Raw genomic sequence first — 26,857 nt, forward strand, 5'->3', positions numbered from 1 at the left:
GAAAAGAAAAATTAAGATATCATGAAAAAAAAATATCTTCCACAATTTAAATAAATATTTAAAACGTATTATACCACAGTATTTCAAATGCACTACATAGCAAATTTTAAACAGTTTAAACTTTAAACTTTTCTGAAATGGTAATACTGGAAATAATATTTACAAAAACATTGTTTTGGACAACAGCAATTGGAATTAATTAAGTAGATACGACTTTTTGTTTAAAAATATCAACTTTTTGTTTAAAAACGTATCTATTGTGTTTATTTGTTTATCTAACAGATGTAGACCGAGCACAAATATGATTTTGGAATTTTATTTTGGCAGACAGAATTCACAAAAAAAACTGTTCTAATTTAAGAGGGATTTGAAACCAACATTCAGAAACCACTTATAGAAAAAAAGGGGGGAAAAGCATTTGTGTAAATTGAATTTTGATTCGTAACCTTTTATAGTTAATGAAATACAGCTTTCTCACTTTATATGTGACAACTAGCCCCAGTGTCCCCTACATGTTGCATTTTTAATACTAACCTCTAGGTGGCAACCAATACAAATGAATCGACTCCATCCGTGTCACAACGGTCGCACATTTAACCCTCCATCCCCCATAAATGCACAAATCCACTGCATTCTCAAAAAACTGTAATAAATCTAAATTGCTGTAAATCTACCTAATGCTTTAGAGAAGTGACGCTGCGACACAAAGTAGAGGAGGCGTGGCCTCTCATGAATATTACCCAGAGAGGCGTGGCTTGGCTTCACCTGAGTCTGCTCTGAGGAACCGCATGTGCGTGCAACGCAGTACACAGTCAGATCTCCAGAGCAGAGGCATCATTAGCAGCACAACGGTGAATCCTATGGAAACACAGGGTGACTGATGCTTACTTTTTCTGAAACAACTGAGGTAATGTAACTACAGAGTGTATGATTTTGCATGTGCTTTTTATTACATTTGTGCAGTTATTGTTATGTATCTTTGCGCATAATATGTTCCTCTAATGTATGCGGAGCCTGCTGGGATCTCTACACGCAGGTGAAGGTGACTGGGAATGAGTGCCAGAAGTGTCCTTAAAATACCGCAGTGGTGTGCAATCTGATGTAGACCACACGCCGTAACAAATTAAAACACTTTTATTTAATATAATGATCTTAAAAGTCGAGTATCTATCTATCTATCTATCTATCTATCTATCTATCTATCTATCTATCTATCTATCTATCTATCTATCTATCTGCCATGAGACCTGATTTAAATGAGGTGCGACGTTTCTGAGTGATTTATCATATTTATCAGAGATGTCAGTTATTTTGGTTGATCTCCCTTTTATTCTGAAAGTTGTTTGTAAAATCAAAATTTGCTTCAATTTAGCATTTCAAGTCTATTCATAAATGTAAAATGAATTAATTCTACCCTGCTCAAATAATATTAATTATTAATAAAACTTAACTACTAAATTGTTAGCATGCATTTGATCTGTGCAGTATTTATTTGGGCCAGAGGTTGGAGTGTTTACGTCCTTCATTTTCCATGCTGGAATAAATTAATATTTTTAATAATTTTTCTAATTATACAAGTAAAATTGCATCTCTGTGCCAGAGGAAAAAAGAGCAGAGCAGGTTACTTCTGTAACTAAAAGATGTGTTTAGAAATTTCAGACAGAAAATCAGCTTTGAGTCACTAATGAAAATTTGAATCTTTTTTAGTGAATTCAGTGAAACCGAACCCCATTTTGATTGTTTTGTTCTCATGGGGAATGTCTTAACTCTTACGGGCTTTCACAGACCTCCCCTCAGTTCAGTTAACGGATGTTGGCACAAAACCTTCCTAAGCTGGTGCGTGACATTTCTTTGACAAGCAAGCCATAAAAACATCTTCAGAAACAGTGCCCTTGTCTTTTGATTTAATTAACCCATTAAGTAGACAGATAATGCACTCATTAATGCCATCAAAGTAACTTTGTCTCTTAATCTTGTCTAGTCTGCATTCTTGAATAGTTCATTCTTTCCATTACATCAAATCAAACATGTTATTTTACATACAGTATCTCAGCCTGAATGAGAAACCTACTGCTTTTGCAGGGGGATTAGTGATAATGGAATGGATGCTTGAACTATTTTGACATGCATAATTATAAGTAACGATAAATTATAAATTAAAACCAATGTAAGGCATTTTGGCATGCGGTAATCAATATTTATGAGAGATACTGAAATTAGACTTGAAAAAACTTCAAAATATCACGACTCTCTCAGTGCAGCTAAACTAGATTAAGTGCAGATGGCGAATTAGTGAGAAACACCATCAAATCCTTCATTTGGGTGATTGGAGGTATTTCTTCACCATCTGTGGAAATGTCAGACTCGAAATATAGTATTTATATTGTTTGCCTGACAGATGGCTATATCAGAAATGATTCCTTATTTTATGACCTTCTATGCTTGATGCTTCTGTACTAACAGAATGTAGGCCTGGTTTCACACACAGGGCTTAGATTAAGCCAGGAATCTTAAAACTAATCTTAGAGTAGTTTAAGCCTTGTCTGTGAAACTGGGGATATAGTGTACTAAATGCAGGCAGGCGAATCAGGGTTGATTAGAAAACTGTAGCCAGTACTAGCCACGGGTTTAAGGGTTGACATATTGCATAAATTATATTTCACTGAAATGCTTCATTCTTCCAATGATAAAACTGCTAGATATTAAGTTTTGTGAAGGAGGGCCACTGGTAGGGAGGCTTTGAGCTGTGTTTATGATCGCTATAATAGTGCTTTTCAGTTTGCATAACAGTGGCTTTAAAATATGTATTTAGGCATGTGGATGGCATATTTTGAATTTTGATATTTGGGATGTGGTCATTGGGCTACTTTTGATTGGCCATTGGGCTAGTTTTGTTAAGCATACCTGGCAATCCTGAGGCAAATGTACTTTTCCAGCATGTAATGTGTTTACGGTGATGTCTCGCTTGTCCATGCTACCATGAGCAAGGTGCTTATTGTAACAGGAGAGGTGTTAACACATATGTGTTAATATGTCGGAATAGAAGGAACCGTGTGAAATGCATTAACCAAGCAGCTTTCCAGCAAGGTACAAGAAATTGGAGCAAAGCTAAGCCATTAATATGTTTCAATGTGCTCTAAACTGGCTACTTATATTTTATCTACTGTATATCCACTGCATCCATATCCATTTCACTGCCACATAATGGTGCTTCTAGACAACAAACACATTTAAGCAATTCATCATAATATGCAAAACATTTTTGTGACTCGAAAGGTTTTAAAATGAAGTTTACTCACTAGAAATTGAATCAAAAGCTACAAAAGTTTTGAGGCCGTTCTCCAGAGCAAAAAATTGTGCATCCTCCACATCCAGAATCCATGCCAGAAAACGATTTTAAAATTACTGCCTGGACACAGTGTGACCAAGAAAAAGATTTGTATTGTTTTTATTGTCGTGCCTTCAGTATTAACCATTATATTGCCATCTTATATGCATCATGTACTTGGAAAGTGAAGAAAATGGGTTTGTTGCTCTAAAGTGCATCGCATGCATCAGTTGCATGATGTTCTTTCAATCAACATTTGTAAGTTTGCATTTAATCAGGATGTGTGTTTCCAGAGAAACAAATCCATGGGCTTTTTCTTGCTTGCACCATGCTGTACCAGCTACAGTAACGTTAATTTATTTGCACATTTTTATGTGATTGCCTGAGACTTTTTCATATCTCTGTAGAGTTGGATAAAAGCATTTGATACAGTAGACGTGCATTGCACAATGGAATGTTAAGTGGATGCATTTGGGTATGATGTGTTTTCTCATCAAACCATCTGCTCTTTATATGTATAAAGGAATGTATGTATGTATGTATGAAAGGAAAAGACTTACTCATTTTCTTCTTGCCAATGCAGCAGGAAACCTTTGACAGAGCAAGGATGAGTTAGCAGCCCATGACTGCACTGCTGGAAGCGGGAGCCTGTTCTAGTGAATCAGCATCAATTACACAACATTATCTTCAGCAGAGTTGCTGGAAGGACCTGCCTGGATCTTAGCAGAACCTCAGTGCATTCTGTTGATCATGAAGCAGACCAAACCGCTGAACTTCATGCTGGTGGTGCTCGGATGCCTAATACCTGTCATTTGGGGTTTTCCATTTGGACCTGTCCTTGATATGGATGTCACCCCCAGGACAACTGTACATGTCAATGGTAAGGCTCTTTACATGTAGTTCTGTGTTGTGCTAGCCTGGTTAAAACCAGACCATTCTCAGTAGTAACTGAGTTATGGTCTGGCAAAGCTTCATTAATAACTAATTTCCAAAGGGGCGTCACCAACGGACGTCGCTCAAATGCCTCTGGGCGCAATTGGATAGACCTAAAACCAATCAGAGCGATCGTCATCGTGTAAAGCCATATGCTGCGTCCCAATTCGCCTAAGTTACACTACGCCATAAAAGTATGTACTCTTTTTGTGAAGAAAAGGTATTTACTTTTGAATGTGTAGCAAAAAAGTAGGCAAGCTTTGGGACATACTACTTCGTCATCTTTATCGGACGGATCTGTCGCGTGCATCCTGTCACTGCCCTGTCAATCATCTTGTCACAGTTAAAATCCTCTATTAAATCTAATTTAATTTCCTACCGTTTTGGAGAGAAATGTAGTAGCACGTTCATCTGCCAGTGGTTATTTCATGGAGACTGTCCTCATGTGTTTGCAATTTGAATATATTAATACATTTAAAAGTTGGTGTGCTTCACCAACGGACGTCGCTCAAATGCCTCTGGGCGCAATTGGATAGACCTAAAATCAATCAGCGCGATCGTCATCGTGTAAAGCCCGCCTCAACGTTTCTGATTGGTGCCTCTAATTGGACGGATTAGAAATCGGCTTGAATGGGCTCTTTGCCAGACTACTTGCAGAGCAAATCTAAATTTGCTGGAAGTTTGTCTGGGTTTTCCCAGGCTAGTGTTGTGCATCATTCAGAACAGAATTGAGGTATTGCAATTCAGTAAATTCCTCTTCTTGTCACTGCAAATTCCAACTCATGAATTTAAAGGGAGCCGATTCTTCAGGTCTGAATTCAATTACCTTGATATCAGATTTTAGTGTTACATTATGCACTTGGTATGGTTTAATAGCTTATTTTCTTATTAAATAAGATTTGTTTAAATATTACACATTATGATAGATTTTACTTTAGTTTCCAAAGTTAATAGCTGGTGTGTTTTGCTTCATTCATGGGCTGTGCTGAATGTGTTTGACATTGTTTTGCCTGTAGTGCTGGAGGCAATATCAGTTCTCTGGATATAATTAAACGGCCTTTCTCACTTGTCCTGGCCAGTTCATGAGATTCACACAGCAGATGCTGTGAATATAAAGTGAGGTTAGGTCACACTCACTCCTGTGAAGTTAGTTGTCATGTTGTGTTGTGTACATACCCAATAGTGACTGTATTCTCATTTGCAGTATATACACTGGGGTCAGTAAGATTTTTTTAGTTTTTTGAAAGAAATTAATATTTTTATTCAGCAAGGATGCATTAAATTGATCAAAAGAGAAAGACCCTTAGTGGCACAAATTTTTTACATTTTAAACAAATGCTGATCTTTTGAACTTTCTATTCATCAAAGAATCCTGAAAAAAATGTTTCCACAAAAATACTAGGCAGCACAACATTTCAACATTGATAATAATAAGAAATGTTTCCTGAGTGCCAAATTATATTAGAATGATTTCTGAAGGATCATGTGACACTGAAGACTGGAGTAATGATGCTAAAAATGTCATCATAGGAATATTGTTACATTGTAAATATAGTTAAATAGATATAAGTTATGTTAAATTGTAATATGTCACAATATCACTGTTTTTACTGTATTTTTGATCGCAAGACTGCAAATTAATAACTTTTTCATAAACATTACAAAATTATGCCAGAACTAAACTAGAACTATATTGTATCCTGGAGACAGAGTGGTCATTACATACCAAAGATGTGTGGTTTACCAAAGAGGTCAGTAACTTAATAGTAAAATGGTTTGTGTGGAAGAACTAAGAAGCCTAGACAAGTAATTGATCATTGATTGTGAGCCAGGCCCCATCAGCGAAGGGCCTCCCTGATGCTCCTAAATCTATCACAGATTGTTGTCTTTTTGCTTAATGATAAATGTGTATTCATCACCACAGACTCACACCATCGTTTAAGCCAATTTAGCTATTTCTGGCCAGTCGGGGTGCTTGAACAAATAGATTGATGTTTTGATAGTGCTCACAGAGCCAGTGTTCACATTTTTAGGTGGAATCAATCAGACTATGAATAACTTTTAGTTGTCTATCTGAATATAAAGCCTTTGTAACCATCTTAAAATTATATACGCCACTTTTTTACTTCATTGCATGTAAGATAATTGACTGACTTGTAAAATGATTGAGCATGTTGACATCTTTCATACATCTTTACCCACTCAGCTACTGTACGTTGCGTTTTTACTTCATTGCATGTAAGATAATTGACATACTTATAAAACGATTGAGCATGTTATGACATCTTTCATACATCTTTACCCACTCAGCTACTTAAACTGAAGTGTTGCTAAAGATTGCTGCTTCTTAATAGCTTATACAATCCATTTGTGCTGATAAATTGTGCTCAGACACTGCAGATCTTGTTCGTGTAATTTTGTCTCCATTATTGTATTTTTCTCCTTGCCCTGGTTGACTCTAGTCCTTGACCTATATTTGGGCTCTCTTGGGATGAGAAGGAGAGCTAGAGCATACAGAGAGAGAAGGGAGAGTAGACATAAATGTAGGAGTATTATTTCTCTGCTAAATCAAACTTGTGTTTCATGGTATGTCTATACAGGGAGAACGTTAACATTTTTAATTAAAAAGCACATTTTGAGGGTGTAACAAAAGGTGCTGACTTGTTTTAATGGTTTGCTGTAGTGGTTTTGAGTACATTTAGTGTTTTCTTTTTATCTTCAGGTCATTGGGTTCATGGTTGTCTGGTTTTTGTAGTGCTTAGCAGACCTGAAGTAATGCTGAAATGAAATATGTATACATGTGTAATTCGTCTGGGGTAGCGGATCAAGGGGAAAAGTGCATCTGGGGTCTTTAGAGATAAAGTCTATTTCTGACTTTGAATGTCTAAAGACCTTGAGATGTTAAACAGTAATTTTTGTAGAAATAATTTTAATCATGGAAATGTTATGCGTGTGTATAAATATATCCTTATCCAGCCATCACGAGAGACATGGAAAAAGTCATGGAAATTCGTTGGTCAAAAGGTGTGGGGGTAGTTTCTGCTGAACGTCTGATAAAAAGATTCACAGTATGAGAGTTATCGTGTAAGGTCAGGAAGCTTGTAGAAAAGAGCTATATCTGTATTTGCTGTTCAGCAAGCAAGGTAACATTTCTTGAAAACACTGAGGAGGATCACAGAAAAGTGATTTGAAATGCACATCTAATGTTCGCTTTTTGTTTTCGACATGCTATAAGAGTAATAGCTCTCCTCTGAGACCAATAAAAAGGTAGTCTTGATTCTTGATAATCCAAACCCACAGAATCCAGCCCTCGGATGGAGGGGGTTTTATCTGCGTGGGGGTTGCTGTTGTCTTGGTGACAGGATTTGAGCAGTGGCATCTACTTCCTTCTTTTAGTACAGAAATAATATCAATAATAAACACAGATTTCTTTACATTGCATTATGCAACAAATTATATCTTACATTATGCAAAAATGGTTTGGTGTGTCTCAGATTTATTTGATTGTTCTAGTAGAGGATTGCTTGGGTTTGTTTTCCCTCACATATGCTTCCTCGACATTGAGGCCATTTTTAAAACCAGTTTTGATTACCTCTCCAACCAAAAACTAAATTTCCTTGCCTAGAAACAATATTTAAAACTCACAACTCTTTGCAATTTTTTATTTTTTTTTGTATTTTACATTGTGTCATAAAATAACACAGCTTTTTTTTTTCTTATTGTTTCTTGTTCCAACATTTCTTAGATGAGTTCTGTTTATTTGCTTGCTAACACCAAATGACACTGTCAAGTTATTTGTAAAACTCATCTGGAGACCTCTGCATTCTGTTATTATTATCTTATTTTTTATGTCTGTTGCATGTCACCTGGTAGCTCCGCCCACTGTGAAAGCTCATTGGTCCAGAATTCCAGATTGCCTGTGATTGACAGCATTTTCACTTTCAGTGCAGACAGTCAGATTACTAATCATTGGGAACTTGGTTCATGATTGGTTTGGACTCTGAACTCTCAGTGGTTGCCACATGGTTGATGATCAGTTCAATACCAAGAACTGGAACCAATCAATGACGGTTATTGATTTTTGGGAAAGATGTTTATCAAAAAGTTGCTGGAGCAGAACTGAAGTTAGTTCACTTTAAATTATTTGAAGTGAAAAAACTATTAAATGTAAAGTTACATTTAATCAAGTTTGTATAGTTAACCTTAACATGTTTTTTTTAATATATAAAACTCAAATTTGTTTTGATTAATGTCAATTTAACAGCCTGTGCAAAATTTCTAGGCTCATATTACATGGTTTTGGTACATAATACAATGCAGATCTCTATTAGTGTTAGTGTGTGCATTATTAAAGCAGTATTTTGTGGTACTGTTGAGATGTGCTGCTAATGGGATTTAATATATTTTGTAATCCTGGCGAAGCTTGACCATGGCTGTTTAATGTTGATCACGTCTGCAGCTGACTGTTCTCACCCGGCAGTGTCAGTATTTATTTAGTCAGAGCTTGCCTCCTAGCAAACACGATTCCGATTGGACACATGACCACCACAGCTGCCCGCCCAAGTTTGTTTGGACCAGGGTTGGCGTGAGTCAACATTCAAGTCACACACAAGAAAATGTTACGAAAATAGATTGGTTTTTAGCATGATGTGAGACCTACAATACTTACCTCTTGTAGTGTGTCCTTGGGCAATTTACACAGCCACCCACACACACGTCATATATTCATACTTGCATAAAGCGGCGGCTCGTCTGTAAGGGCACTTGAGGCAGAGCCCCACCAAAGTATTCATCCAAGACAAAGACTGAATATATACTAAATCAATAATTGTAAATGTGTTCAGCATTCTGCAACAAATATGGATTTTGGATTTTTTATACAGTTTTAAGTCGTAAAGTGAACTGGATGTATTACAATTTAGCTCATGGCTTTGGCAGGAAGCATGCATTATGATACTAAGCGGGACAGAGGGTGCCTGAAGCCCTGAGCCCTCTCGAGCTCTACAGCTCCCCACAATTTACCAATGTAAATCTGTGGTGAAAAATGGAACTGCAGCACGCTCTAATTCAGACTCGTTCCAGTCCAGACTGTTATCATTTACTCACCCTCAAGTTTTTCCAAACCTGCATGAATTTCTTTCTTCTGCTAAACACAAAAGAAGATATGTGTAACCAAACAGTTGATGGGCCCCATTGACTTCAATAGAATGAAAAATAAAAATACTATGGAAGTCAATGGGGTTTGGAACAGACAGGTTTGGAGCAATCTAAAGGGTGAGTTAATAATGACAGAATTTTCATTTTTGGGTGAACTATCCCTTTAAAAAATGTCAGTCAACATTAGAGCGCCACCCTCAGGCTGAATAACACAGCCTCTGCCAAAAGTGTGTCTGCATGTGTTAGAGATTAGAATAAAAAAACGTACAAAATGTTAATTATAAACTACTGCCCTCCCTAAATTTACGGTCAGGAGCCGCTACTGCTCAAATATTCTCTAATATAAGAAGATTATGCTCTTAGTTCATAGACACACACAGCCTGTGTGCACAATTTGCATATTACAGGCTTGGCACAAAGTTTGTGTGGTTGAAACTTAGTTCCAGTCCTATAGGGAAGAGTAAACAAACCGCACACACACACACACACACACACACACACACACACACACACACACACACACACACACACACTGCTAGAACATAACAGGAGGCCTTGGGCGCTGTGTTGACTCTGCTCATGGATTTGTTCCCTCAGTGATGCAGTATGTTTTTATAGACTGGTGCGGTAGGGCATTTAGTGCAAGTATCTAGCAGCCAACGGGCTATTTTTCATTAGACCCAATTGCGATAATGTTGTTATTCCATAACAGTTCCAAAAGAAAGTTTTGATTAAAAATTGTGATCATTGAGTGTTACAAATAATTTGATGAAAATGTATTTAATTGACGCACAGTGTGCATGTCATGTTATTGTAATTTCTTTTGTTAAGCCTATGTGTGAACCCTCTTCCTGGTTATTAAAAATAAATAAATGCAAATAGCCTAAAAATAAATATCATAAATGTATTGTTTATTTAAGTGTTGAGATTTACACATAAAAAGAAATTTCTTAACACAAAATAATGACAGCAATAGCAAGCTGTTATTGTCATGGAACCAATATACTGTACATTGCAAGCTGATTTGTTGCAATGTCATTCCAATGTTTTATTTTGAGCTTTAAACGGGGACTTTAGAACATCTGGACATTTTTTTTATTATTAATTATAATACATTTTATTTGTGTAGCACAAGAAATGTAGCTTAAAGTGCTTCACAATAATAAAAAAAAGCATTACAATAAGCACGAAAACAAGTCAAAATACCGTAATTAATGTAATATCAGATTAAATATGAAACCCACTATAATGATAATAAAAGAGTATAAAATTAGCATACATGTGCATAACAAAAAATGGAAATGAAAACCAAGTAATAATAAAAGAAAACATAATATAAATGATGCTTAAACATTTGCTAATTAAAAGTCAAAGTAACATTTTCTTCCTTACTATCTATTAGTAATGTGCTCTATAACTTGGCCATAATTGACAAAGACAGCATCCCTCATTTTCTTTTGATTGTTAACCTTTTTTAACAGTTTTGTACTCCCCAAATAATAAAATAATTACTATGAAGCCATTTTTACTACTATTCTAACTTGCATTGATATGAAAAAAAGATGAAAGTAACAGCCATGTATTGGTTTAGCCGTCATTATACAGAATTCTTTGACTACTAATGAATACTCTGTTGGCCTTCCCTTTTCCCGTAAATCCTGTTATGTTGTTATTAAAGACTAAAGAGCAATATTGGTATGGCTGCGGATGTGTATGAGTGTCTGTGTGCGTAAATGGTCCAAGGACACACTATGTGCTTTGAGCTCAAAGGCTTTTGTGTGATCTTTCAGTTTATCAGCTCGGCACTCATCACTGTGTTACAGTCACTATCTTTCTCTATCTACACAGTGAGACACAAGGATTAACTACACACACAGAATGTCGTCACTTTGCCTGAGGTCTTAAATCGTGTTTACATAACTTAATATTTTCTTTCCTGTTATGAGTAATATTAGCCTCTGGCCCTCCCACGCGCACAGCAACCCGTAGGTCTGTTCCGACCTTTCTTTGATTGACAGTTTAGATCCTCATGGCCTTGACTTTTAGGGTAATACTGCCAATCATTCTCACACTAGCTCAAACACTAGACCAGTGTTGCTTGTTTTGCTCTGTGAACAGCTAATAGTTATAAAGTACTACTGACACAACTCATAATGTGTATCTCTAAGCATTGGCATATGAACTACCAGTCAGCAACTAAACTGATGTAAGTCTCAGATATGTACTTGTTTGATTTTCTAAAAAGAACCGGATCACTCGTCAGTCATTCGTTAGGAAAGACTACACCTGTATGTTTTTAATTCACTAAAAATAATTGTTTAACAAGAGGAATTTGTTCTTGAATTGTATGCATTTGATTCACTAAAATGAACCAGCTCACAAGAGTCACTCGTTTGGGAATTGGACTACACTGGTTTGACTGTATGCTTTTGATTCACCAAAAATAACCGACTCACAAGAGTCATTTGTTCTGGAATCGGACTACACCATTTGCTCTGTTTGATTTTAGTTCTTTAAAAAGAACTGCTTCATAAGAGTCATTCTCTCAGGAATTGGGATAAACTGGTTGCTCTGTATGCTTTTGATTCACCAAAAAGAACCGGCTCATAAGAGTCATTCATTCTGTAATCAGACTACACAGGTAGCACTGTATGCTTTTGATTCACTAAAAAAAATCTGATCAAAAGAGTCACTCGTTTGGTAATCAGACTAAACTGTTTTTACTACAAGTTGTTTTACTACACTTGGGATAAACTTGTTGCTTTGTATGCTTTTGATTCACCAAAAAAACAAAAAAAAATCGGGCTCATAAGAGTCATTCATTTGGGAATCGGACTACACTGGTTGCTCTGTATGCTTTTGGTTCACCAAAAAGAACAGACTCAGAGTCATTTGTTCTATAACCGGAATACAGTGGTCAAACTTTCTGTTTTGCGTTGAAAATCCACTCGTGGTGTATTTTAGTAGGTGCTTCATCCGCATCGGCAAAACAATGCAGGAGTGATAACCATAAACAGAAATAGCTCTCAGTTTCCAACACTAATGAGGTTGCTAAGATATTCTGAATGTTTTAGCAAATTGCTATGCATTTGCAAGTGTGTGTGATTGCTTACTGACTTGATTGGATGGACCAATTCATGATTTCTTGAATTAACACTTTTAAACTACAATTTAAATTTAACAAAGACATTTTTTACTTGTCTCAAAAATATGATGGGCCACAAATCACTTTAAATTTCTGATTCCAAATCCTTTAAATTTCTGATTCCAAATCCTTTATATTCCATGCTTGGATACTGGATATACTGTATATTGTTGCCAATGTAGACTTTAGCACCGTGTATGGGGGGCTGGGTGTTTTGAGAGGTAGGGGAAGGGCATTTGAGGGTTTGATATGTGGCCTAATACTGCCAAGTCTCATCAGTGTAGCCCCCCCATCTCTCAGTATGGGGCAGGAAATCTCAGCTTGCAGAAAACAAATCCTTTTCTCTTCAGAATGTGCTTGGGTTTACTTTATGCCCTTAATTTGAGGAGGCAGACCACCCAAATAAGTCAATGGTGTTTTAATATTTTAGAGGGACACTTAATCATTGTACATAAAAACAGAAAGTGCTTAATCCACTACTCTTAAAACACAAATTTGCTTTCTCTTTCCCTCACTCTTTTTATTGTGCCAACATTTCTTTTTTACAGTGAAGTTAGTTCTTAGATTAATGTGACTTGGCAAGTGACGGTATCAAATTTTCATGTTGCGATAATTGCTGAAGCTTATTCAAGCATATTCAAGTACACCCCAAAAACAAAATCAAGACTGTAAAAATGCATAATATGACCCCTTTAAATACTGTTCAGAAATAGAAAGTAGCACAGCTGCTTTGTTTATTGGGGTTTATGGGTTTATCTGCTGTCAGAGAGTGCATATGCATTTTCATTCATCGTCTCTTTCACTCGTTCCTCGCTTCTCATCCGTATTGAGCTTGTTTACATCAGAGTGTATACTGTGTACAGCATACTGCGGAGTTGAGCATTTTAACCAGTTGATGGGAAAAATATTCTTAAAATGCATTAAAAAAAATCTGAATAATTCATAATGAGTAATTATTCACTGTGTTTTGAAGTGCCCACGATAACAATATCGTGCATGTTTATTATCGTGACATATCGCATTACTGTATACCGGCACATGTCTAAATGTGAAATAGTTTTGCCTAATTAATGCAAATCATGCCATGTATTCTCTTGCTCCTCTTCTTCTCTCACCCACAAAGATTTGTTTAATTATTCTATTTTCATGGTTATTTTTTCTTTGTTGCCTTTCAGTTTATTCATAGTTTATGTTGAGAATTCAGCTCTCCATCCATTTAATTTCAGTTAAAAAGTTTTCCAATAAATGACAGAAGAGTGTATAGAGCTATGGCTGAGTCTCTATACTGTTGACACAATTTAGTCATGTTTGTCCCTGTTTTTTCTTACTGGGTCTCTCTCTGTGTTTGCAGGGCTGCTGGGTTGTAATCATTTCCATGGAGCTGCAGTCAACTACAGCTCTCTGTTACTGGAGGATGGGCCTGGGTTGCTGTATGTTGGGGCCAGAGAGGCCATTTACAAACTGGACACCGCCAACATCTCTGACACCAATATCTCTTTTTCGGTGAGTTCTGTCTCAGTCACATTAAGTTTCTATATGTTTCATGCACCTGGGTTGAGTGGGCTCCTAATAGTTGTTGTCCATATCTGTATAACAGCTGGAATGGGCAGCATCTGCTGAACAGAAGAGGCAGTGCCTGAGCAAAGGAAAGAACAATCAGGTATTGCCATTCTTTAGACACATATTGCCATATTGTGTAGAATATCCTCCCCTAAATCCCATAGCTCAACTTAAGTTATGTGCTGATTCCCAGGGAACAAACACTGGTAAAAAAAATAATGTCTTCCAAATGTATACAGTATACAAATATATACTTTTTTTGTGATATACAGATATAAGTGTGCAGACAAAACTAAACAAGATGCACATTGATTTTCATGACAAAAGTCAAAATTAATGGTGGTTCTGATGTAAAGAAGCGGGTGGCAATAATATAATAAAAAAATGCTATTTAAGAATGTAAGCTGGAATGTAATTTTTTTTTATTATAGTATTTCATTGACATTCTAGTATTATTGAAATACAATATTTTAATTAATATTTTAAATTAGTTTTTATTTTTATACGTCTGCTTATGGTACTGCATAATGTAAAGTGTTTTACAATAATTTCTTGCTTGTTCTGTCAAAGACTGAATGCTACAATCACGTGCGATTCCTGGACAGATACAACGACACTCATCTGTACACCTGCGGGACGCATGCCTTCAGACCACGCTGTGCTTACATAGTGAGATGTTTACTGCTCTCATTCTGTCCGTCATATTGCAAAGGAATTATTATTGTAAATGTTTTATGTTCTGCTATAAGATAGCACATGGTGCTTAAATATCTCCCTGTTTTTGTCAGGATGTGGCACGCTTCACCTTTGTGCGTTTTGAGGAGGGAAAGGAGAAATGTCCTTATGACCCTACAAAGAGCTACACTGGATTTATAATAGGTACATAATTTGGATTCATAACCTTATTTCATAACGTGCATGTTTCTTCTTCTGTTTTTTCTTTCAGTTGACTATAATTTGCCTTTACAGATGGTGAGATGTACTCTGCATCTCAGTATGAGTTTCGTGACATCCCTGATATACGACGCAACTTTCCTTTCCCAAATTTGCGGACAGACGATTCTCCAACAAGATGGCTGCTGGGTTAGTTGAACATTTTTTCAAAAATAGAATGTGATGGAGTTTTCCTGTGCAATCATGTTGCTAGGCCATCCCTATTGGCTTGCTGAGGTGTTCTGAGTGGTTGCACATTGCTATTTGGTTGCTAGGGTATTCTGGTTGGTTATTTACTGGCCTAAGTCAAATCTGTTAAAGGGAGGGTTCACCCTAAAATGAAAATTAAGTCATCATTTACCTGGTGTTGTTCTAATGACGTATGCACTTTTTTTCTTTTTTGGACCACAAAATGTGAAATGTCAAAGCAAATGTCCCGCTCACTCTCATCCACATAATGGCAGTGAATAGTGACCAGCATTAAGCTTTAAAAAAAGATGCAAAAGATCACAGAATGATCCCATGCAACATGTGCCATATATTCCCAATGTTCTATTTGAATGAAATTCTCCAAGTGTTGGGCCCTGAATGGGTCCAACCCTTGGTTGTGCACTGATTCCTACATCAAAAGAGTACGAAGGAAGTCTGAAACAACCTCGTCACATGAACTTTGTCTCTAAGGTTGATATGTTATACGTTTGTTTTTACATGGGGATTTTCTTACCCTGTGTAATTTTAGATCGGGCTATTTTGCTTAGGTTATGGACATTTAGGGTTAAGTGAGTAGGATTAGGTTTCTGGGTTGGGAAGGTCTTTCAAATTAATTTAGTTTATTGGGTAGAATTAGGGTTTGGTGAAAAACTAATTGAAATTTATTGTATTATTTAACGAAAATCCTGACCTTTACCGCTGGTCTTCTGTGCACGGCTACGTCGTGAGACTCTATTAGCACCGTCTAGTATCACCCAGAACAAGCACACAAGTTATGAAAAATAAAGACTAATAAAATGCGACATCAAATAAGAAATCCCAAAATATTATCAGTGTATTTTCTTCACTGAGTCAAATATCTCCAGACCGGAACTCCGGCTCTCAGATGACAGTCAGGATGACATTTTACAGATGTGGATGCGATAACTTCTTGTTGTGACAAATACAATGGTTAAATTCCCCTCAGAGAAGAAAGTACATGGATTGTACTTGCCCTTTAATGGAAAAATTAACTCGCTGTATCATCTGCCAGAATCAAAAAGTCTGATTGCTTAGAGAAGTAATAGCACTCCTGCCTTAGAAAGCATCACTAATAATTCTATACTTTTAGGGAAACATTTTCTATTAAATAAAAATGTAAGAAATATGATTAAAAGGAACAGTAGATCCCAAAAGATTCACTTTTTTGGAATCAATAAAGACTGTACTTTGAAACTTCTCACTGGCACAATAAGATTGTAAGGCTTATAATTGGTCCATTGTGGTGTGGGCAGCAGCTAATGCTGATGTTTTTTCTCGTAGAGTCAGATTTTGTCGGCTCAGCTTTACTCAGAGAGAGCATCAACAGCTCCATCGGGGATGATGACAAACTCTACTTCTTCTTCACGGAGAGGAACACAGAACCGACGGCTTTCTCCAGCCAGACCAAAGTGGCCAGGGTGGCCCGAGTGTGTAAAGTAAGAGCTGGGTTCGGGATTTATCTTGAGTTGAGCTTAACTGTTGATCTGTATTTTTCAAATCTGGTTTTAAAACTTACATTAACAAAACATTTTCACTCCTATGTACAGACTTCTAAGTACAGTCCATGACAGCGCCAGCCTGACCTCATCTCTCCACACGTTTCTGGAGGTTCTATGGCTTTGCTACTGTTGCCGGGCAGATAAAGCCCCACTACCCAAACTAACTCTCTCACTCGCTTTCTTTCTCCCACACATGCTCTCCCTCCTGCATTATTCTCATCTCATTTAGCATCTTCATTGTGCTCGCATAAACCAGCCAACAGTTTCCCCTCACCGTTATATCTTCATTTATTTCACGCCTGCATTCACCTAACACTTCACAGCTCTGGGAAGCAGGTCAGGTCCCTTACTGTTTGACTTACTGAGTTAGGAGGGAAAGAAGCTCCAGTCCAAAGTAGGCCACAGTACACACACACACACACACACACACACGCTCATACGCACCATTAAACACATGTACTTGTACACATACAGGTTTATACACTACTGTTCAAAAGTTTGAGGTCGGAAATATTTTTGAATATTTTTGATAGTCTCTTATGCTCACCAAGACTGCATTTATTTGATCACAAATACAGTAAAAAAAAATATTATTACAATTTAAAATAACTGTTTTCTAAGAAAAATTCTGTTTTCTTGCTGATTTTCTGCTCAAGAAACATTTCTTATTATTATCGATGTTGAAAACAGTTATTCTGTTTAACATTTTTATGAAAACTGAGATACATTTTTTCAGGATTTTTTCAGGATAGAAAGTTCAAAAGAACAGCATTTACTTGAAATAAAAATTGTAACATTATACATGTCTTTACTGTCACATTTACTGTCACTGAATAAAAGTATTATTTTTTAGTATTATTAAGTCTTACTGACCCCAAACTTTTAAACGGTAACATATAAGAATATTCAAGATAACTTATTCAAAATGATTTAGTAACTTGTTCGACAGTCAGTCTTTTTAAGTTAAGTAACTCAATAAAATTCATGTTCTTACTCAAAACTTTAAATAGATGGGTTACTTTGAATAGATGGCTTACTCAAGACTTTAAACAGATTGGGTTAAATACTCCAACCCAACCCCAATAAACAAGTTTTGGTCTAAGTTCACCAATTTTCTAGATGTTGTTCAATATTAGTCAAATTTGTCTTCTAAGTGTAGACAACTCTTACTTATTAAGCTATAAAAAATCTTGTTGCGTTCAGTGGGTGAGAAATTATTTTAATTAAGCAGGGTCTAAGTTTACCAGGGAGAACACTAATCACCCTAACAGTGATTTTGCACAAAACAACAATAAAAGTTCATCAAAAGCACTAATTACTACTGCAAACTCTATTAATACTAAGTAGTGTCACCATAAGTCACCATGCTTTGAAAACAAATACAACATTTGAGAGTCCTCCTCAGGACAGCGTATTGGTGATCACACTGAGCATGCTCAGGCGCCTTCATAAGCAAACTTGTTTGTACATTGTACATTCTCTCTGTTGTTTTTCTACATTTCAACTACAATATAGTTTGTATACCAAATTGGAAGTTGCATTTCTTTTTCTAAAGGCATTGCACACAAGTCCATTAGAAGTGAAAAGAATAAAAGTAAAACATTTCATTGTTTATTTGGATATTATGGGAAAAGCTATTTTCAGTGACACAAAAATCTGATACTTGTATCATGTGACAGCATTGCTGATAACTTTTATTATGGAGAAACCATACAAAAGTATCTATTTTCTTTTCCTCTATGCCATTTATTTGAGCCATCTCAAGATCCTCGTGTTACTACTAGAGCCTGATGCAGCCTGTTTCTGAGCAGAATGCTGTTCGCACATTTAGGACAGCTTTTTGTGCCCACAACTGTGTCATTTCAAGCTAAATGTTTAATTCAGGAGTTTAACATAGCAGATCTTGGTGCATTTGGCTGTGAACTACTCTCGAGGATATATGTGAATAATGCAAAAGGCCAAGGGCTAGGTTTGTAGAAATCTAGAAAAGATTATGAAAATATGATTTTTCATTTCAATGTACCTCTGATTTGACATTTGCAGTGTGATGCAGAGCTACAAAATCATAATTTGTCATTTAAACTCAATTGTCACACACCATTAGATTGTAAGATGGGGTGATATTATGTTTGTTATTTGTTAATATTTTTACAGCTACTTTAGTGTGACTCGTGCCCCTGAGGAAACTGTCTTCAAAGAACTACAGACTACGCATAATACATATGTATATTGTGTCATTCCTACTGCTCTGTTGAGTTAACAAAAATGAGCAATACTTTTTTTGTGTCATTTATGATTTTCATATCAGTTTTTTTTTTTTTTTTTCTCGTTCACAGGGGGACATTGGAGGGCAGAGGACTCTTCAGAGGAAGTGGACGTCCTTTCTCAAGGCAAGGCTGGTGTGCGCCATCCCTGATTATGAGCTTCAATTCAACGTCCTGCGCAGCGTTTTTGTCGTTGAGGGAAGCAACGTACACGACAGTGTCTTCTATGGCATTTTTGGACTTGAGTGGTGAGAAAATTCACTTTGACAGAATGTAAGATTTGATGGTGAAGGGAATTGAGAACAGAATTCAGTTCCTAAATTTAAATTAGGGTAGCAAACAGGATGTAGAATTGGAATTTAAATTTAAACGCAAGGAAATACAATTTAAAATAAATTGAAATTCAAATGCAGTTTTATCTAAGATAGATAGATAGATAGATAGATATAGATAGATATAGATAGATAGATAGATAGATAGATAGATACAATGGATGGATGGAATGATGATAGATAGATAGATAGATAGATAGATAGATAGATAGATAGATAGATAGATAGATAGATAGATAGATAGATACAATGGATGGATGGAATGATGATAGATAGATAGATAGATAGATAGATAGATAGATAGATAGATAGATAGATAGATAGATAGATAGATAGATAGATACAATGGATGGATGGAATGATGATAGATAGATAGATAGATAGATAGATAGATAGATAGATAGATAGATAGATAGATGATACAATGGATGGATGGAATGATGATAGATAGATAGATAGATAGATAGATAGATAGATAGATAGATAGATAGATAGATAGATAGATAGATAGATAGATAGATAGATAGATAGATAACAATTTCTACTCAATTGTATGCATTTCGTAGTTTCAACTTGTTTTTCTTCATCAGTAACTGTGGCACCACATTGATTTTATATCAAATTTAAGACTGCAGTTAAACATTAGCCTTCAGTTTTAAAGGGTTGAAATGTTTTAGTCTGTGAGAGGGGTGCTGCAGTCTCATTAAATGTGATTTGAACAGGAGCGGCATTAATCTTCTAGCATGTGACCCTGTTATCTTCATTCTCAGAGTTTTTTTGACTGAAGGATTTTAGCATGAGAGCCCTTCTCTAAATATTCCCATGTGCTTTCCTCGCTATAGCAGGGATACTCACAATAGGACACAGGGCACTGGGCCAGTATTTGAATTGGCAGAATCGAAAGAGAGAGAGAGAGTGCATGCAGAGTCATATGCTATATTAAATTGTCCTTTAAATGTCCACAGACTAGTTGGGGACCAAATTCTCCCATCAAACCCATTTCCAGGTAGTAAACAGGACAGAGCACTGAGTGGCAACCCTTTATCATCCTAAAAGGATTAATAACATCAGTATTTCATTTTGAGGCTTTCTAGTGTTATGTCCCACAGTTGGACAAAATCGCAATGTGATTTTGTGTTTTAGAAGCTCTACCTTTCTCCATAAAGGTACAGGTTCAAGTCATTTTTAAGTTTAGACAACACTGCTAGAAAAATGACAGGTCGATTTCTTCTTCATCTTTTACACACAAACAACTTAGTAAATAATTCACAAAATTTGCCCAACAGCATTTAGAATTGGTCTTTCACCAATGTTTGCAATGATGGTGTCACTGGTACTCAGGATAACAACCTTAGTGTTTATTTACAGTAGAATTATTAAAGAAATATCTGTGAAATGCTGATGATTTACCACAGAGAACAGTTTTGACTAAAAACATTTGTGCGTACGGTAATGTTTGTACAACGGAAGTGAATGGGGAAAGGCATTAGACTAGAATAAACATTAAAATACACATTGATTTGAAATTCTATACACAACACTTAAACATTAAATATGTTACTAATGTGTTAAAATTGAACAGTAATATAAAAGTATGTATTTATAACCTGGTTTCCTTCTTTGTTGGCATTGTCTTTGATTACCACAAACTGTTAAATGAAACCGTTCCTTCTTACAAACATGAAGTAATACACAAATCATTAGAAATCCTTCAAAGATTATAAATGCAGTGAAAAAATTTATTTACATTAAAATTACATGCTGTGATCAGTAAATTACTACAAAAATCCGATGTATAAAATGTTAGAAAGAATAAAAATAAAATAAAAACGTACTATAATTTCCTTATTCAGGGATAATATAAGCACTTTAATAAATGTATAAGCTTCACTCGCTTTTAACTCTTCGGAATGCCTTGCCCCATAGACTTGCATTATAAGTGTATGACTAAATATGATTTTTATAAATTGAGGCACAAGTAAAAATAATTTTCTCTGGTAATTCACATGTACTTTACATTTATACATTCAGCAGATGCTTTTAGTTTTATCCAAAGTGACTTACAAATGAGGAATACAATAAGTGATTCTTAATCAGTAAGTGACAGATGAACATTAAACCAAAATTCCTTCACTCTCTCCCTCTTTCTTACTCTTTCTCATTGCCAGGAGAAATGTTAAGATGTCTGCAGTGTGTCGGTATTCACTCAGAGATGTTCAGACAGCTTTTGATGGGCCTTACATGGAACTACAGGACTCCAAATGGAGGGAGTACACTGGGAAAGTTCCGGATCCGAGGCCTGGCTCGGTGAGATGCACTAAATCAAAATAGTCCCATAAACTGCCCCCTTCTTGTATACTAGTTATACTAAATCAGTAGGACAGCTCTTTGGGTATATTGGAGCACTTGTATCACTCTAATGTGAAATGTTATATAACAGTGCCCTTCTTTCTCTTTAGTGTATAACTGATCAGCATCGTGCCCTGCTCATAAATTCCTCCCGGGATCTCCCTGACAACACACTGAATTTTGCTCGGAGACACCCTTTAATGTCCAAACAAATCCAGCCAGTGGGAGGACATCCTCTGTTGCTCCAGAGGAGCGCGGACTACACCAAGATCGCTGTACAACAGGTTGTGGGTTTGGATGGACTCATCTATGACATGCTCTTTATTGGAACAGGTGCCTAAGGGTTGATTTTTTTCTTTTTAGGTATTGTTGTGACATCAAGATTAAAAAGGTTATTTTGATTTTGATATTAAGATTATCAAAGTTTGAGGTTGGTAAGATTTTTTTTTAAATGTTTTTGAAAGGAGTCTATTATGCTCACCAATACTGCATTTATTTGATAAAAATGCTTATTTATTTGATTAAAAAAAAAACTTTTCTATTTTAATATACAGTGAGGAAAATAAGTATTTGAACACCCTGCTATTTTGCAAGTTCTCCCACTTAGAAATCATGGAGGGGTCTGAAATAGTCATCGTAGGTGCATGTCCACTGTGAGAGACATAATCAAAAACAAAAAATCCAGAAATCACAATGTATGATTTTTTTAACTATTTATTTGTATGATATTTATTTCCTCACTGTATTTTAAAATGTAATTCATTCCTGTGATGGAAAAGCTGAGTTACTCCAGCCTTCAGTGTCACATGATACTTCTGAAATCATTCTAATATGATTTCCTGCTCAAGATACATTTCTTATTATTATCAATGTTGAAAATATTTGTGCTGCTTGATATTTTTGTGGAAACTTTTTTCAGGATTTCAACATTTATATGAAATATATATATATATATATAAAAAATTCTTTACTGTCATGCTTGCTGAATAAAAGCATTATTTATTTAATCAAACAAAATCTTACTGACCCCAAAACTCTGAAGGGTAGTGTATATTTGACTGAAACTTGGTTTGTGTGCTTCTCTCCAGATGAGGGCTGGTTACACAGGGCTGTAAAGATCAGAGACCGTGTGCATATCATTGAGGAGCTTCAGTTGTTCGAGGAGAAACAGCCAATCAATAACATGGTGATATCACAAAAACAGGTAGCCCATTATACACCTAGCAACTGTTAAAAACCAGCATTAAATCCAAGCGTACAATACAAACACTTGTGTATCCCCCCCAAAAAAAAATCTCAGGATGTGCACTTTTGTTCAACAGAACAGTATCTATGTGAGCGCCCCCTCTGGACTGGTGCAAGTACCCCTGTCATCCTGTGAGCGCTACACATCCTGTTATGATTGTGTGTTCGCACGAGATCCACTCTGTGGTTGGGATGGAAGAACATGTGCTGAGATAACATCTTACGCTAACAGGTAAAAGCAGACATTATGTGTTTTCAATAACACAATGTATGTATTATATATGTTTCCCAAAAGTAATTTCCTTTGCTATACCTAATGGCAGGTGATTTAAGAAACATTACTAGAATGGACGATATAACAGCACCTTATGGACATTTTGCTATAGCAGATTTAAAAATGAATATTTATCTTTATTGATATTATTGGATTTTATGCTGTGAAATGTTGTTATGCCTAAATTAACTAGCTAACTATTTATGTTTTTTTACATGATTATTTTTGCATTTATTTTATTATTACCCAGAATTTTAGTTGTGCATTAGTGCATTCCTAAAAATAATAATAATGAAATTAAATATTTCTAATGTTATACAAATATAATATCATAAATACTTCTTACCGCCCATGAAACTGTATTTTTCATTTATTTTTATACAACTTTTTTTTTTATGAAAATGGATTTTGCTGTTATTGTGTTGCATATGTATGATAAACATTGCAGGTCATCTATCTCTTAATGAAAAGTTTGTTTGAGTCACATATGAGGAATATTGAGAAATAAGCAACTTTGGGTGTCTCAGATAAACCTCTGATGGTAAATTTTCCTCGAATGTAAAAGTTTTTAGAAGAAGTGCATCAGCGAGGGTCAGATTATTGTTCTTACAATGTGATTAAACCATGTAATGTTAAAGTTCCTAATAAGTTACCAGCCAACTGGGGAGGAAAGTGTTTTCTTTTCTGGCTAAAACCAATTTTAACTCCCATTTGGCTCTTGGGGAGTGTTGATTTTTGGACCCGGTGTCCAAAACACATTTGCAGTATGTTCTGCATGCTTCGATTAATGGCTTTAATCAGTGCAACTGTGAATATGTGTTTCTTGTAGGTCCAGTCTCGTCCAGGACATCCAGATGGGAAGCAGAGGCTGTACTAATATTACAAATGATGGTGTGTTTGCATGGGAATTATTTCTGAGCAGCCTAGTCAGGTGACATTTAAGAATAGAGCAATAATGTATCTTACGTTTTGCCAGGTTTCGTCATGCACCGGACACGTGCAGTGATGGCAGGGGATGATGTGCTGTTACAGTGTGAGATTCGTTCTAACCTGGCCACCCCTTACTGGACGCTGAACGGTCAGCAGCTGCAGGGTTACGGCGTAGAGTTTGGCTACCGCACGGGCAACGACGGCCTCCTCATCATCGGCGCTCAGAACCAGCAAAGTGGACACTACCGCTGTTACGCCGTGGAGAACGGCGTCTGGGTTCCCGTTCGCAGTTACGTGGTTAGAGTGCAACCCGTTCCGCCTCCTGCATCACATCTCTCGGGAAGCCCGACAGCTCTTCCTGAAAGTTTATTCACCACCAAAACCGTGCCAACTCCGAGTCCTTCCAGTGGTCCTGTTGAGCAGATCCTGTCACCCCCACCGGCCCCGTTGCCTTCTGGGCCGGAGTTCCAGACCTACAGGCACATGGAGGCCATGTATATCTCTCTGGTGGCTGTACTCGGCGGGCTTTGTCTGGTACTAACGGTGGTCCTGCTGTACGTTAGCTTTTGTGCACACAACTCTCCCAATGCCAGGAAGTACTCCCAGCAAGCTCTGTCTATAACCACGGCAAGCGAAAGGAAGAGGAGCTCGCACTTTGAGCTCAAAACCATCTCCAGCCACTGCAATGGCCGAATGGAGGGGCGTAGCAGAGCGACGTCAAGAGACGGAGAGTTTCTACAGATCGTTCAAACAGACATCCAGACCACGCCGAGTGAGGAGCCTCCGCCCGCGCCACCACTTCCTATGCCACCGCCCCTGCCCGCCTCGGAATACGCCAACGGACTGTCGGCCACGTTGCCCAGTGTGCTGAGAAAGATGAACGGGAACAGCTATGTGCTCTTGGGGCAGTCGGACTCAGAAACGACGTCTCCACTTTACCACTCCTTCACCGAGGAGCTCAACAGGATTCTAGAAAAGAGGAAACACACACAGTTGGACATCCAACCAGATGAGAGCTCGGTGTAGCATGATCTCACACCATTACTATATCGCCCTCTTGTGGTGTGGAGGCTTACATTTTGTATAAGACTTAAGAGAACTGTGTTGTGAAGTTCTTCATAGCATCTCCGATATACAACTTCAACTTATTTGGCTTGGCGCCTTTGTGAATCCTCTCATGATTTATTTGAAAATATGTTAGTGAAAATATTTCTGAGTTTGGTCAAATTTACTTCTGGCCAATATTTACTCCTGTCAACTGTAGCTAAAGACTCCTAGACTGTGAACTTTGGAGTGTAAAAAAACACACAAAATGAGCTTCAATCAAGAACACGCAAGACTGAGTTTAGTTAAGTTTCATTGTAAAGGAGAATTAAGAGACTTCAAAACACTGTCCAAAGACTTTCTCAGCAAAGCAATGCATATTTGTACATAATCAACGTGGTATTATTGCTTAAATGCAGACGTTTACAGATTTTTTTTTTTTTTTTGCGTAATTGCACCTGATGTAAATAATAATCATTTTAATATCAAAGAACTAATAGTCACAGCATTTTCAAAACTACTTTGCTCGTTCATTGAAGATTCAGAAGGAGTTTGGATTTTGAGACTATTGGCAACAATTCATGAGTGTGAGGGCACATGTTCTTGAGCTTTGGACTTTTTAACAACACAATTTCACACTAGATTGCAGTCAGATTGCAGGAGCAGGGAGCGTTAGCACATGCATCATTGACATCTGCAGATACAGAGGTGGTCATTTTCAGATCCACTCAGCTGTAGAACTCAATGCTTCTTTCAGGGATGAGTTGTGCTTTTCTTTGGCAGTGTGTCAGATGGAGTGAATGGATTTCAGAATGGAAGAATCACTCTGTCTGATGCATGATTTCCCTGTCAAATGCTGTCCAGCTTTGAGAGCATATGCTTTTTAACATTTAAATGAAGCAAGAGATTGGAAGATAATGAGTTTGCATTCAGTTAATTTACTGCATTAATCATGATCAAATATGCCTGGTTAATTCGGTGCTTTAAACTCCAGACATAAATGTATTTATCTTTGGGCTGTCAATTTAATGTTGTAATTTAGAACAATTAATTGAAAAAAATCTGATACATTATCATTCAAAAGTTTGGTCTCAGTCATTTTTGAAAGAAGTCTCTTTGGCTCATTAAGGCTGCATTTATTTGATAATAAATACAGTAAAAACAATACAATTTAAAATAACTTTTTTATTTAAACGTATTTTAATTTATTCCTGTGATGGCAAATCTGATTTTTTTTATCCGCATCATTCCTCCAGAATCCTTCAGAAATCATTCTAATATGCTGATCTGCTGCTCAAGAAACATTTCTTATTATAAATTTTGAAAAAAGTTGTGTTGCCTAATATTTTTGCGGAAACCATGATACATTTTTTCAGGATTCTTTGATAAATAGAAATTCAAAAGAACAGCATTGATTTGAAATAGATTTTTTTTCTAACAATGTAAAAGTCACTTTTGATCAATTTAATGCGTCCTTGCTGAATAAAAGTATTATTTTTTCTTATAAAAGTATAAATAACTCTTACTGACCCCAAACTTTTAAACAGTTGTTAATATAATTAATTATGCCACCTGACCGAACATAAAAAAAAAAAAATGTTTTACTTGCAAATTAAACAACATATCAACCTTT

The 26,857-nt window shown here is 36.4% G+C and overlaps 1 protein-coding gene across 1 annotated transcript; it reads left to right on the forward strand.

The window, feature by feature from the left end:
• Window positions 1-800: 800 nt before the first annotated feature.
• Window positions 801-26,857, forward strand: sema4gb (sema domain, immunoglobulin domain (Ig), transmembrane domain (TM) and short cytoplasmic domain, (semaphorin) 4Gb). Its single transcript, XM_084135406.1, has 15 exons — window positions 801-907; window positions 3,912-4,208; window positions 13,915-14,066; window positions 14,161-14,223; window positions 14,694-14,792; window positions 14,912-15,002; window positions 15,093-15,206; window positions 16,569-16,723; window positions 19,123-19,298; window positions 21,551-21,689; window positions 21,842-22,064; window positions 22,820-22,935; window positions 23,054-23,208; window positions 24,080-24,141; window positions 24,227-26,857. The coding sequence occupies exons 2-15, from the start codon at window positions 4,079-4,081 to the stop codon at window positions 25,204-25,206; spliced, it is 2,655 nt and encodes an 884-aa protein (XP_083991532.1). The 5' UTR covers window positions 801-907; window positions 3,912-4,078; the 3' UTR covers window positions 25,207-26,857.

Source organism: Abramis brama (assembly GCF_963993115.1).
Source record: "Abramis brama genome assembly, chromosome: 14".
Taxonomy (NCBI): Eukaryota; Metazoa; Chordata; class Actinopteri; order Cypriniformes; family Leuciscidae; genus Abramis; species Abramis brama.

Excerpts from the sequence above, each read along its gene's own strand:
- sema4gb (XM_084135406.1), top strand. The coding sequence starts at position 4,079 with ATGAAGCAGACCAAACCGCTGAACTTCATGCTGGTGGTGCTCGGATGC. Across the intron at positions 19,299-21,550 it reads GGCATTTTTGGACTTGAGTG|GAGAAATGTTAAGATGTCTG; the intron begins GTGAGAAAATTC and ends TCTCATTGCCAG. Across the intron at positions 22,065-22,819 it reads CATGCTCTTTATTGGAACAG|ATGAGGGCTGGTTACACAGG; the intron begins GTGCCTAAGGGT and ends GCTTCTCTCCAG.